The following is a 14169-nucleotide window of genomic DNA, read 5'->3' as shown; positions in this document are numbered from 1 at the left end:
CTAGCCGACGGCGGCCATGACTGCAAAGCAGACACACAAAAGGAAACACAAGTTCGCTCGCAGTTAAACGTATCGGCAAAAGTCCAATAATCTATGTAACCGGCAAAATGCAATAATCCATGTAAGCGACAAAAGTGCAAATTTCCATGTAACAGGGTCGATGTCATACAAAGCACTTGACTACTGCCCAGCGAGATCGCGCTACCTACGAAATAAAGAGAAAAAGTATTCCAGAAGCCATGCAGTAAACATGGAGCCTCGTATGTTTTCAGTAGTTGGCTGGTGCGACGGAGGCAGGCTAAACACCGGAAAAGGCATGATGTATACATGCCTTTCACTAATGAAATCAAGCAAATTTTAAAAGGCAAGCTCACGAACCAACCAATCTGATGGGTGTGGCTAAAAGCCCGCAGAGAGATTACACTAGAGACAGAGCGCTTTGCGCTCGACCCTAAAAATGAATGGCGGCAAAGCTTCATAAAGAATCTAATCATGAATGTTAGATTTATGACAGTCCATCTCATAACCTACCACACTCCCAGGCATACTTGAGTTCCCAGTTTATATTGTTTTGATAAAAACACAGCTATTCCTTCCCCACACTCCCCAATTTAGTTGCAAATGTTCTCCCTATGAATTGAGTTTTGAAAAAATGCCAAATTAAATCTCCCTCTGCGGTGCGTTTTTTAAATGTGTACTAATGAAAGTAAAAGTTATTTTTCAATCTGTTGACATAGGTAATAAATCAGTGCTTATTTCAACTGGTCAGTGCACGTTTTATTAATCTTCTTTCAAATTATATATTTTTTGTTACAAATATTTTATTGATTTTCAAAGAAAAACATAGTACACACAATGAATACAGTGAATATCAAGGGACCCAGACAGATATGGGAATGACACATACATCAAAGGGCAAAAAATGACATACAGTCAGATATGTGTGCAAAAAGTCAAACCAAAGATGTTGGTGTGTTTCAGATTCAAACAGAAGCATAAAATTAACAATATGACCACAACATCAAAGAATGTTATTCCAATTTTTAAATAGCGAGGAAGAACACCATATAAAAATATTGATATTATACACCAGTCATATAGACACAGAAGGAGGCAAGCAAAAGCCGAAGAATCATAGGCCTCAGGGTATGTTCACAACAATAAGAATGAAAAATGTGAAACAAAAAAGAATAGAGCAAAATATAAGAAATAAAAAGAAAAAAAAGGAGTAGAGAATAAGAAGGGAAATGCCATGATGGTGTAAAGCACAATACTATTTACTACTTGCAGATCGAAAAATAACAGAGTAGTAATAAAAAGCCCATTATGTTATTGCCATAAAGGCGTCCAGAGTCTGCCAGAGCGATTGAGATGGGGCAAGTGTCCCTGGATAGAATGATACATTTTTGTGTATACTCCTAAGGTAAGTAATTCAAGCCCACCATGTATGGAAAGAAACATTGTTGAGGTCTTTCCATTCTAACAAGAAAACTTTCACAGCCACTGTCAAAGGTAGATCAAAAAGAGCCATATCCTTATCAGATAAACCAAAAGGTAGGTTAAATACATATGGGCCCAGCATGATAAGAGAAATAGAAGGGGAGAAAGATACCCTAAAAATACTAGTGATATGATCACGAACTTCTGGCCAATAGGTAGAGAGATATTTGCACATAAAGAAATTTGATAAAGGGTACCAGTGGTCTCCTTACGAGACCAGCAGAGTTCAGAATCAAGCAGTTGAAGATTAAACATTCTAGTCGGAGTCCAGTAGAGAAGATGAGCAGTATAGAAGCGTGTTTCAGACAGAGTTGGGATTAGTTTATTATTAAGGAGATTCAAAGAAATGTTTGACCAGCTATCATCGGGAATCTGGGGAAATTTTGATGCTTGTAAGTACGGTAACTTTAGGAGGTGATGAGGGACTAACCAGAGCCATATGCAACATTTTGCATATTTTTGACACTACATGACCCCTCTACTCACTTGTTAGATAAAAGGAGACAAAATTGAGGGGGCTAATGTTCCAAGGTTTTAAATCTTTTCTTTAATCTTTAAAAACCTATAGAAGTCCTTATTAGACAATGAGTATTCAGCCAGTAAAAAAGCATATGAGAAAGGGTGGTCATCTGTCATCAGATCAGATACTACATTGATACCATTTGCAGCCCAAACCAGGCCTATGTCGGATGAAATTATGGTAGACATTTTTGAGTTATTCTAAAGGAAATACCTGACTATTTAGATAAGCTAGGAGACATAGAGTTATTCAAAAGTCTAAGAGCTTGAATTGTATTGTAAAATATCCAAGAGGAGTGAGTCAATGGTAAAACATTTATGGTTAAAGCTGAGAAGAGAGAGTACAGAGATGGCGTTCAATTAAAAGTCAAGGAACAACCATATTAACTGAGAAATCAAGCCAACCCACACCATGGGCTCCAAGGAAAACTGTTTGATAATCAAACCAGTTTGGCAAGTCACACCATCCATTGGATGCTAATTTATCTAAAGAAGAGAAGAAATTAGGGGACAGACGGACAAGAAGCATTATGGCCAAAAAGTTCACAAAGGGCGTGACTATCATCTTCAGAGTCTCCAATCTCTTTTACCAAGAAATAAGTTTAGGCCACCAAGAAGATGAATGATCTTTAATTTTATCTAATATCTTCTGTTCATTAGTAGTTGATTCATCTAGCTCCTGAGAAAAACATATGTCAAGATACTTAATCATATTCAACTGCCAGTGAAGGCCTGAGTGTCCAATACAAGAAGAATGACAAAGACAATTTAAAAGCATAGCCTCAGTCTTCTCTATGTTCAACTGGTATCCCGAAAATTCTGTAAGAGTTTGGATTATGGAAAGGACTTTATTAACAGTGGAGATAAAGGACAGCCCTGACAAGTACCTTGGAGTAAAGAAAAGGGGAAAAGGGGAAAGACAGAGGCCAGTTAATCTTTATTCTAGCAGTGGGGTGCACATAAAGTGACATAACCATTGAAGAAAAAATATTACCCAGATTATAATGATCCAAGGCAGCAATAAGAAAGGTCCAAAAAACGTTATCAAAAGCCTTTCCGGCACTGAAGGCTATTGCAGTGGTTGCCGGGGAATCAGGAAGAGCTGCTTTCTCGATAATGTGACACAAAAGATGAGTAGTATTGCATGCCAGCCTTTCTTTAACAAATCCAGACTGTGACTGATGTTTTAGTTTAGGAATGAAGGACTCAAGGCGTTTCGTCAGAATTTCCTTATAGATCTTCACTTCCATATTCAAGAAGGAAATAGGTCTACAATTCTTAGCTAAGACCCTACATGTTTGGGACCCACTTCCGGGTTCAGACAGACCACAGGCCCCTCAGATGTTTAATGCAGATGAGGGGTGATAACCCAAAACTGTTGAGGTGGTCTATCTCTCTACAGGGAATGGACTTTATGGTGGAACACCGCCCTGGAACAGAACACGCCAGTGCTGATGGTCTGTTCAGATTCCTCTGCCATAGTGATGAGAACTCCCATGAGGTTGGATAGTTCTCCCCACTTTCAGCTGGTGGGGACACGTTAGACCTGGCATACTTGGCGTAGTCTCCCCTGTCCTTTTGCCTCTGCTTCCTATGTTTTGACTGTGTGCTGAACTCTGTTTTTGCTGTTTTTGGTACTCTAGTGTCTTTACCACTGCTGTACAGTGCTAAAGTGCAAGTACTCCTGTGTAAATTGTATGTGTAATTGACTTTTCAATGATTGGCACATCTGAATTACTAGTAAGTCCGTAGTAAAGTGCATTAGATGTGCCCAGGGCCTGTAAATCAAATGCTAATAGTGGGCCTGCAGCACTGGTTGTGCCACCTATATGAGGAGCCCTGTAAACATGGCTCAGACCTGCCACTGCAGTGTCTGTATATGGAGTTTTAAACTGCCAAAGCAACCTGACAAGTGTACTTACTTGCCAGGCCCAGACCATCCCTTTTTATACATGTAAGGAACCCCTAAGGTAGGCCCTAGGTAGCCACATGGGCAGAGTGCAGTGTATGTTAAAGATGGGACATGTACTGATGTGTTTTACCTGGACTAACAGTGAAGTACTGCCAAATTCGGTTTTCACTGTTGCAAGGCCTATCTCTCTCTTAAGTTAACATGGAGGCTGCCTTTAAATAACTTTTAGGTGCAGTTTCCCTTTGAGAGCAGATAGAGATCTGGAGTTGGGGTCCCTGGGCACACATTTTAAAAATACATCTGTTGATAAAGTTGGTTTTTAAATTGTCTGTTTGAAAATACCACTTTTAGAAAGTGGGCAAGTTCTTGCTTAATCCATTATGTGACTCTGTCTGCTTGTGTATTCCCTGTCTAGGTCAGACTGACAGTTGGGCTGTTTATGAATCTCCACTAGACAGTGACACAAAGGGAGCTGGGATATAGCCTTCATATCCTGATGGGCCATCTGGGCTAGAGTGGAGAGAGGCATGGTCACTTACGTCTGAATGGGCCTGCCCTCACACAATGCCGTCTCCAACCCCCTGGTCTGTGTCTGGGGCCAGGGCTGGGCAAGGCATCTTCCCGTGACCAACAGAGGCTTTCCTTTGAAGTTTGCCTACTTCAAAGGCCGAAAAGGGTGTAAGTAGTGGACCCAAAACCCCAGATTTTCAGATTACTTCAAGCATGCAAGAGGAACCTCTACTAGGAGAAGAGCTGAAGGAGAAGTGCTGCCCCTGCCTGTGACTCTGCTTTGTTGGGCTTTCCTGCAGCAGCTGCTTTTGCCTGAAAGAGGACAACTACTGGACTTTGTGGTATATTCCTGCTTGTGAAATGTCTCCAAGGACTTGGACTGAGCTTGCCTCCTGTTTCGAAGTCTCTGGACCATCAAAGACTTCCTCTGCCAGCATCTGGACTCTCTACTGAGACTCGTCCCCTGTCAAGTGCTGCCCTATCCAGTCCCTGGGCCAATGAAAGGTGAAGGTGGTAGAAAAAGGACTGAAACCCACGCACAGGAAGCCGTGTGGGGAAAATTATGACGCACCACCTGCAACGCGGCTGTAAAAACAACGCACCACCAGCCTCGCAGCTGAAATCGAACCACCACCTGCATCACGGCTGAGAAATCGATGCATCACCTGCATCGTAGCTGGAGAAATGATTGTGGCACGCTTGCGGCTGCTGAAATTGACCCAAATGCCATGTAGTGCGGTTTTCCATCAGCGTGTGGCCGAATTTCGCATGCCTCATCCCTGGGCTTCAAAATCAACGTGAACCTGCGCGGATCCGAGTTGCCCTGTCCGGAAATCGACGCATCGCTCTCTTGCGGAAGAGAAAACAACACATTGCCTACCCAACCAGAGAAGAAACTGCACATGGCCTCACTTGCGGTAAGGAATCGACACATCGCTGACTTTTCCACAGCACGCTCGCCCGTGCGGCTTTATTTTTGAACCAAACCAGGTACTTTGTGCAACAATGTTTCCATTGTTTTTACTCTAAAAATCTATAACTTGACTTGTGTATGTTGGATCTTTGCCGGTTTGGTCTTGTCTGATTTAGATAAATATTGGATATTTTTCTAAATTGGTGTGGTGTCCATTTTGTAGTGTTTTCATTGTATTACTGTGTGCGTTGGTTCAAATACTTAACATATTGCCTTTGAGTTAAGCCTGACTGCTCATGCCAATCTACCAAGGGGGTGAGCAGGGGTTGTCTTAGGGATGTAACTCCCTTACCGTGACTAGAGTGAGGGTCCTTGCTTGGACAGAGTGCATACTGACTGCCAACCAGAGACCCCATTTCTAACACTTCCCCTCTTTAGGAATTACAACTATAGTAGCTTCTGCAGAAGTACCTGTAACAGCGCTGGGCATAACGAAGTGATGTAATAAGGATTCCGAAGGGGGCAAAATGATATCAGAAATAGATTTATAGAATTCAATTGGGAGGCCATCCGGGCCAGGGGCCTTGAAACCAGGCATAAGTTTAATTGCCTGTATAATTTAAATCATTTTGATAACCTGAGAGGACTGTTTTCATCATCCGAAAGACGTTTTTTAGGAACAGAGTTAAGGAAGGTCGCACATGCTTCTTCAGAAGCTCCGATCTTCGGAGTGTAAAGGAGCTCATAAATGTTTTTAGTTTTTTAGTTATATAGTAACAATACAATGCCATTGTGCTTTGTATTTGAATGTGATGTTAGTACAACTTGTTCATGGGTGTACCTTAATCTCTGGCCATTTATTCAGTTTCCAGTAAACAATCTGTCTGCGTGCTTCTCCCCTGTCCACGGCAGTATTATTAAAAGCTTCTAAATTCATGTTCAGAAACGAATAATTTTGATAAATGCCTCCAACTAAATTGATATATTCTAATGTACTAAACGGAAACACAATCGTAAAGTAACGAAAAACCATAAAGAATCATATTTCTGCATGAAGTGGTTTGCAGGATTTCCATGTTTGGTGGCTCAGCTTGTACTTCAAACCTTATGGTCAAGTTAGAGAGCTGGCTCAGCTGTAACAAAACAAAATTACTCTTCGACCACTGACCGCCTTCCATTGCTGCCTCTGGCCTGCTTCTGCAGCTGTCTAACCTCGACACTGTCAGTCATGGGCATGGGCGGGGGTGGCATTAAACAGAGCACAACCACTGTCCGTTTAAAAATGTCAAATGATATTTCCTCTGCTATAGTCTGTCTACACTGTCTTTACTTTTTCCTGAACACCGACTAATGCCAAATGCTGCAGTAACAGTCACAGTCTGGAGTAAATCTTACAAGTGAAAGCATCACAGAAAAAGACATTCAGTACATTTTAAGAAAGAATAGAAAGTGTTCTTACCTCAGCGATAAACACAGTTTTACTCACTTCTGCGCTACTTTCCAGGTCATGTTCTCCAAGAACCACAACATGGGAAGTTCTGATCAAGGTAAAAAGATAATGTTAGGAATATTATTACTGAGTGCATAGGTAACTTGTTCCTCAGGTGAAAGGGTAATTCACTGAGTGAACACAGTGTGTGTTCCAGTTATGTACACCCAAGGTTTGAAGACTGATGTGACCTTGTCATAAGTCTTTTAGGCAAAGTCATTCCAATATGAAAAATATAATTACATTGCCACGCTCAAAAATGGGTAAACATATCTTTAAAACCAATCAAAACACTTCAACAATGCATGACGTAAAATGCAACTTAATTTTCAAGAATAATGTCAATTAATTACGGATTTAATTCACTGCACTGAGGAGATATATATTTTTGCTCCTGGAGAATAGATTAAGTGTGCCGATATCACATACAACCTGCTGTGAAAGCACTCTGTTGCCTTCCTGTGGACAAAAGCACCATATCCAATAACATTTTCACAACAGACAAGACCCACTAGAGCAGAGAACCAGGATATCTGTATAAACTAGCAAGCACCACATTTTGGCTCAAACTGTACTGCATGGCTCTACGACTGCACATTTGATTATAACAGGGTTTTCATATGGATGACCTATGGAACCCTAAAACCAATCTCTTGGGCACAAACAAACTTCTTTTAGAAATGAACTTGATTAAATAATAATAATAATAGAACTGATCCCTTACTTTATAGGGTTGTGACTGAAGAATACAGTGACAGCAACCTGACCGACAGAAGAGCCAATGTTGGACATGGCCCTTCTTAGTGGAATTCCCTGAAACCTTTTGCTTTTGTATCCTAGTCTTTTGCTGACTCTGTGCATGGCCTTGGGACTCTGGGCACTTTGACCCTGTACTGCAGGGTGAAAGTGCACGTGCCTTTCCTACTCATGGCAGAAAGAGGCACCTACTGGATTGGCTAAGGTGCCATACCGATGAGTATCCTTGAAAAAGGTACCCCACATACCCAGAACGGGTACGGCCCTGAGTGTGTCACCCACAAAAGTAGCCTGACCAACATGTATTAGGCTTTGTATTGTACCTACACTCAGGGTGGCATTTTCCCCACTGGGGCCAGCCCTGAGTAGGCCTTCAAATACCCCTAAGGCACCCCCAGAGGGTGGAGCAGAGGGTAGGCAGACGGAAGGGCAAGGGTGCAAGGGTGTCCCTAGCACTAGTAGGGGAGAACCCCCATATAGGTTTCGCTACCTGAGGAGACTGGCTTCTCCTTGAGGTTTTGCTCATTCTCTCGGAGTCTCCTTAGGGCCTGGGGCACTTTCCCACTATAAGTGCAAGGGGAAAGTAACACACACACTCCCTACATAAGTTAGGAAGGGGCACCCGCCAGTAGGTTAGTGTTTTTATGTACATACTGAGTCTGGCCTGGCTTGCCTATATGTGCACACATGCACATTGGTGTTTTCATGTATATATTGAGCCTGTTCTCCCTTGCACATTGGTGTTTTCATAGGTATACTGAGTCTAGCACAACTTGCCAGTAAATACACACTTGCACATTGGTGATCTCAGATGTATACTGGGCCTGGGACAACTTGCCTACATGTGCACACTTGCACATTGGTGTTTTCATGTATATATCGAGCCTGTTCACCCTTGCACATTGATGTTTTTATAGGTATACTGAGTCTAGCACAGCTAGCCAGTAAATACACACTTGCACATTGGTGATCTCAGATGTATACTGAGCCTGGGACAACTTGCTAGTATGTGCACCCTTGGACATTAGGGTTTTTATATACTGAGCCTGTCACAGCAGGCCTGTATAGGCACTCTTGCACCCTTGTGGTGTTCTCAGAGTTTGACTCCAGCCTGCCCCTGCAGACGTGTGCATGCGCCAGGCCACTTGTGCCCATGGAGTGAAGAATGACGATGCGTATTTTCACTATCATTGAGAGCTGCTCTGCCCATATGTTAATACGGGGGAAAGTTAATAATTAATTCCATTTAATTCTATCTGCAATAGTGGATTACAGTGGAGTAGCTTCATCCTGTTTACTATCACTGGATTCCTAAAGACAAATCCTTTCCAATGGTAAAAGTGGTTTTGACATTAGTAACTTGGAAATGACACTTCTAGAAAGTGGTGATTTCCATATTCTAAAATCCCTTTTTGTATGCCTTTTCAATTCAAGCTTCATTGCACTGGGGACAGGAGGAAAACACATCTGTGCATTCCCCAGCAACAGATATAAAACTTAGAGAACCTCTGCCATTCGAGGGCCTGGCTGGAGGGAGAGGTTTTGACACTTGGACTCTCGGAGCCAGATCATGGCAACACTAAAGATAAGGGCCTACATTACAGGGCCCCATGGCAGACAAGACAAAAATTTAGGGGAGACATCTGTGGTTCAAAGGTTTACCCCTTTGAACCACCCCAAATTTCAAAGGCCCACTTCTGTATAACTAGGGAAGGCACACTTCAGCAATGCAGTGATACACTTGCAAGAGCGTAGGACGGAGTCCCCGTACTGCGTGGTGCACACTGCCGGAGAATCTGTTGTGCACAGGAGTATTTACTGTCCTGGAAAGAAATTGCAGCGGTGTGAGCAGTGATCTAACTATTGGGCCTGGAGACAGGATTGGCCTGGTCCAGAGCTGGCAAAGTACAGCCCGCATTCAAAGACTGTGGCCCTTCACCTGGTGAGTTCCAAGTCATCACACCCCAGAGGTGGTGCCTCCTGTCCTGGGAGGTGCCGGATTGGTAACTATCTGCAAAGTGGTGTCTCTGGCTTGGCTGGACACTACTGTGAACAGGGTGTCCCAAGGCTACTCTACCCCTGTGCTTTGCAGTCTGGGGGCTGTGCCGGAAGGCCGGTGTGGAGACCCTTGTGTGGGAACCAAAGCCACCATTTGCCAACTGTTGTCTGTTCAGCCAGTCTCTCCTTCCCCTGTACCTTTGCACCAGGATCTTGTTTAAGTGTAACCACGAGCCACACGCGGCCTACTACCCTGGGAAAGGTTGCTTAATTTCTAACTCTGAGAGGGGTGGAAATTGGTGGGTGGGTGGAGGTGGGTTTGGGTCCAGGAGGGGTCAGCAACGCATCTACACCCCACCTGCCGGTTGTCAGGGCACTGCATTAGGGTGCTGGAAGCAAGTGTGTGTGAGTGTGTGTGGACAAGCGTGGCTGACATCCGTGGCACTGCAGAGCGGTACAGAGTGAGTGTGTGAGAGTGGCTGTCTGGGGCTGATTTCAACGCATGGCTTCATAGTCGAGCACGTTGTTTACTATTGTTGTTGACGTTGACATTTAGTGGTGCAGATTCGGCTGCAGAGCTATTTCAAAAGTGCTATAGGTTTCTGGATGTATACATTGCTGCTATTGTTGGGCACAGAGATGCATCCTGCGACAGTTTTAGCCTGAATTTTGGGTGATCATTTGGGTAGGTCTCATGCTGCCAACGCAGTAGCACCACATGTGGGTGCAAGGAGGGAAAGTATTAGGTTTCTCATGTGTACATGCTGTTGATTTCAATTTTACACTTTTGGGCCTCAAATTATTATTGATATTCTCTAATGTGATTTATGCCCAGATTTACATGATGTTCATGAAGTGTTAATTCATGTGTGTAGTGAATATAAACTTTATTTACATACACCTCGTGTGAAGTCTCATTTGTGACGCTCAGTGTACTTATTGTGTGGGCGTGCTGTGCTGATGCTTTACACATTGCCTCTGTGATAAGCCTGACTGCTCTGTGCCAAGCTACCCAAGGGTGAGTGCAGGTTATACAGTGAGTGTAATCATCCACTCCTGATGGGAGTGGTAGGTTCTACCTGGCTAGGGCCTCGCCTCAGCCAACTAGAACATGCCACCTCCAACAGCCAATAAATAGAGACCAGCATGACCCACCAATGATTCCCAATGTGTTGAGGAGGTTGAAGATTCCAGTATTAGCTACTGGAGAAATCGATTAATTCAATCTAACATGCAAGGAAGGTACTATGCTGGGTGGCACTGAAATCTTAATAGCCGTAGACCCATATTTTAGTGTAATAAGTCAATATTCCCATAAAAAAGCCTTGAATGAGGATTCTGACAGTTTGTCCCAATGCATATTGCAGGTAGGCAACTTGCTTATTTAAACTGTGGAAAGACTTTGGTAAAAAAGAGTTAGTATCTTCAGTCATCCAATATCGTGTTGATGGTGAAATAACTCATCTGAGTGCTCAACTATAATTAATTCATTTTCCAAACCTAAATAGGTGCCCAGCAGTCTTGCATTAGGTGCCACACAAATAAACATTAATATTACATTTAAAACAAGCCCTCAATTCAAGAGAAAGTAGGAAAGATGATGATGATGCTGAGAAACACATTGTCAGGTTAAGCAACAGAAAGGCACATAGTTAATTGTCTGATAAGGAAGACGTTAAAATAAAAGTTAAGATCAGCCCAATATTGTCAAATAATGCTAAAATCTAAGGTTTAGGGAAACATAGCGAACAGGAGTAGCCAGCAGCAGAATCAATGTGAATTCTGATGGGGTGATTAGTGTATACCAATAACATTGGTGTTTGTGTTGGTTTTATTGTTGTGTATGTGTGTGGTGTTTTTTTTACAACTATGGGTGAGGTAAACATTTCCAGCATGTGTTCTGGACATACAACTAAATGGGGATCTAGCAGTCTGATATTTACAGAGGACTAAGAGGATGGACAACTTTCTGCCTTGTAAATATCCTATGTTAAGTTTCTTCATTTGGGTGATTCAAAATTTACCCTCAACTAAAGACATAAGTAAATTGTTTTTCTTGCATGTGTATTGGGCAAAAAGGCATTTTAAGACACTGGTTCCACATTCTATGTTGTGCCCCAAAGGTGCAAAGGGCATGTGCGCCAGCTTTGTGCACCTCCAGGGTACAATGATTATACAGAACAGGCTGCAGACTCTTGTATGTTCCCTTATGTAATGCTGATAACACTGGTGCAGATGTAGCACTAGCGCTATCATGAAAGGGCATTCCCACATTTGCATGGGGTGTGGTGCCATGTAAAAGAATACATCTCTTTACCTGTGCACCCGTGCAGATGCAAGCAGGCCCTTAGAAGTCGTACACAAAATGGTGGTCCAATTGAACCCCTCAGACATCCTCCTGCAGGTTGATGCAGCCCTTACTGCACATGCCTGCAAGGAAATCTCTCTTCCTTCTTTAAAGTGCAGGCAGCAAGGAGCGGCTTTGAAGCAGCTGTTCTGTATTTCACTCAATGCGTTGCCAATTTGGCAGCGCATGTTTGTAGCTGTACTGAAAGCAGGGTGTGGCGTTTTCTGTAATCATGTGATGATGTGTTGATCTGTAACCAACACATCATCATTAGAATGTGGGGAATGTAACTGCAAGGAGAGAGTTGGTGAGGACCAGATCTGAGCTGCACTTATTCCTTTTGTGTAAGAGTAATTACCATCGCCACAGCAGAGTACTTTACTCCTGCCCTGGCGAGGGTACCCTGCCTGCAGTATTTAGAGATGACCACTGTCGCTGCAGACATCTTTTATATTTACATCTTTGTTGCAGCAGTTCCTGGAAAAGCATTGTAAGTTTGACCTACGGCTCTGTCAACATGGTGGAGCTGTACATCAAACTTACATCTTTTTTTTTATTTTCAAAAAGAAACTCCCAAAGCAGGATTTTCTTTTTGAAAAGAAAAAAAGAAAACAATGCCCCTTACCATGGGAGATTCCCTTGTAGTGAGGGAGGCATTGACCACTTTTCAATGCCCCTTATTGCCAGGTTTTTCCTGTCAGTACAGGGCATTGAAAATCAGCTGTATATCTGCCCATCTATCAGATGGGTGGACATATAGCCAAACTTCTGAAGGACCTTCCTCCATCGGGCCGTCATAGGGGTTTGTCCACAGCAGAGACAGCCTTTACTCGGTCGGGCCATTGGATGGCTTTGATAATGGCGGAAAAGGAATAGTCGCTGTCGTCATCAAACCTATGCTCTTCCCAACTCTAAATCTGGAGAGGGGAATGAGTTCCTTCTCCTCCAACATATAAATCAGTCAGTTAGTCACACATTTATCACTGTAGAGGATATTCAGGCAAATTCGAGGTCATCTACAGCATCTTTGAGGAACTGCCTGCAAGATTTTTCTGTTTAAGATTTGAAACAAATCTCTCAAGATAGTCCATTCCACTTGTTTCTTTTTAGTGCTGTCCCCTTTTGTTCTCTTTCCCCTTTTTCTTTTGCTCTTTCTAATACTCTATACATGTTTAAAGATCTATTAGTTATGAGGGAAGGGTTGCATACATCAGCCTCCTTACCTCAGAAATTCATCTTGAATTCTCGTCAGCACTGGGCGTTGCTAATTGACCTTCTATTGTTGAACTTTCGAAGTATGTTTTTTGTCTCTTTTTATAAAAAAATATATGTTTATGCTGTACTTAACACGTTTCGTTTTGATTTTCAGCTTAAGGTCCTTCTACGAGAAATTGAATATCTGAATATCAGTACTAGAGATTCTGTATTTAGGAGATGCTTTGTCAATTTCGAATGAAATCATATTTCAAATGATTTTCTTAATTCTGTGATTGTGTATACGTATTTTAAGTAAACAAAGGAAACCCTAAGCAACTGAACCACAGCTAAATCCATACCTTTCTTCATGATTTACGACAATATAGTACTATTCTCAAAAGTAAAGGAAGTTATCTTGTTACCAAATACCATAACACCAAAATCAATGTGTGGGGAACAAATTTAACGTATTCAGCAGATAGTTGCATACACTGATGCAGGGCTGATATCCCTTCCCTAACTCTGTCTCTTCAAGTAGAAATACATTGTCATTGTAAATCCACTCCCCCATTTGATTTAGCAGTTCTTCCACTCATAATTCTGCAAGAGAATATATCAAGCATACTGGTCTATAATTACAGGCTCACCCAGACCCTTTATTAAACAAAAGGATGAATTATTATGTTTTCCTATAGCGCAGTGTATCTCCTGTTATTGCGACATCTGTCTCCATACGGCAGGTTCAAGTCCACTCAAGTAAAAATCGTTCCAAAGTATATTTACAGGTAACGGTTCAAAAGGCCAAGCTCTAGAAGATGTCTATACTCTCAGACTTAGGAAGGGCCACTTTTCTAGATATGGTGTTGCAGGGGTTGCCCTAGTACTCCCACAACCTGAGAGTTCAATCTTGAAGGGCTCCTGGTTTAGTGAATTACATCACAGGGCAGTGGTAGCCCGTAATTTTAAGAGGGAGATGGTCTGGGGAGGGGGTAAGTTACAAAAGCCACACATACACCTCACTCACACCC

At 42.5% G+C, this 14169-nt stretch overlaps 1 protein-coding gene across 1 annotated transcript in view; it reads right to left on the bottom strand.

Annotated features, from left to right (window-relative positions):
• LOC138301928 (chymotrypsinogen B-like) overlaps nt 1-14169 on the bottom strand; it is a 74292-nt gene that overhangs the window by 32372 nt on the left and 27751 nt on the right. The window contains exon 4 of the mRNA XM_069242385.1: nt 6814-6892. Coding sequence (XP_069098486.1) covers nt 6814-6892 — 79 coding nt within the window. The remainder of the gene's footprint in view (nt 1-6813; nt 6893-14169) is intronic.

This window comes from Pleurodeles waltl, chromosome 6 (assembly GCF_031143425.1).
Source record: "Pleurodeles waltl isolate 20211129_DDA chromosome 6, aPleWal1.hap1.20221129, whole genome shotgun sequence".
Taxonomy (NCBI): Eukaryota; Metazoa; Chordata; class Amphibia; order Caudata; family Salamandridae; genus Pleurodeles; species Pleurodeles waltl.
Note: the sequence above shows the minus strand (reverse complement) of the source record. Positions and strands in the feature narration are given on the sequence as shown.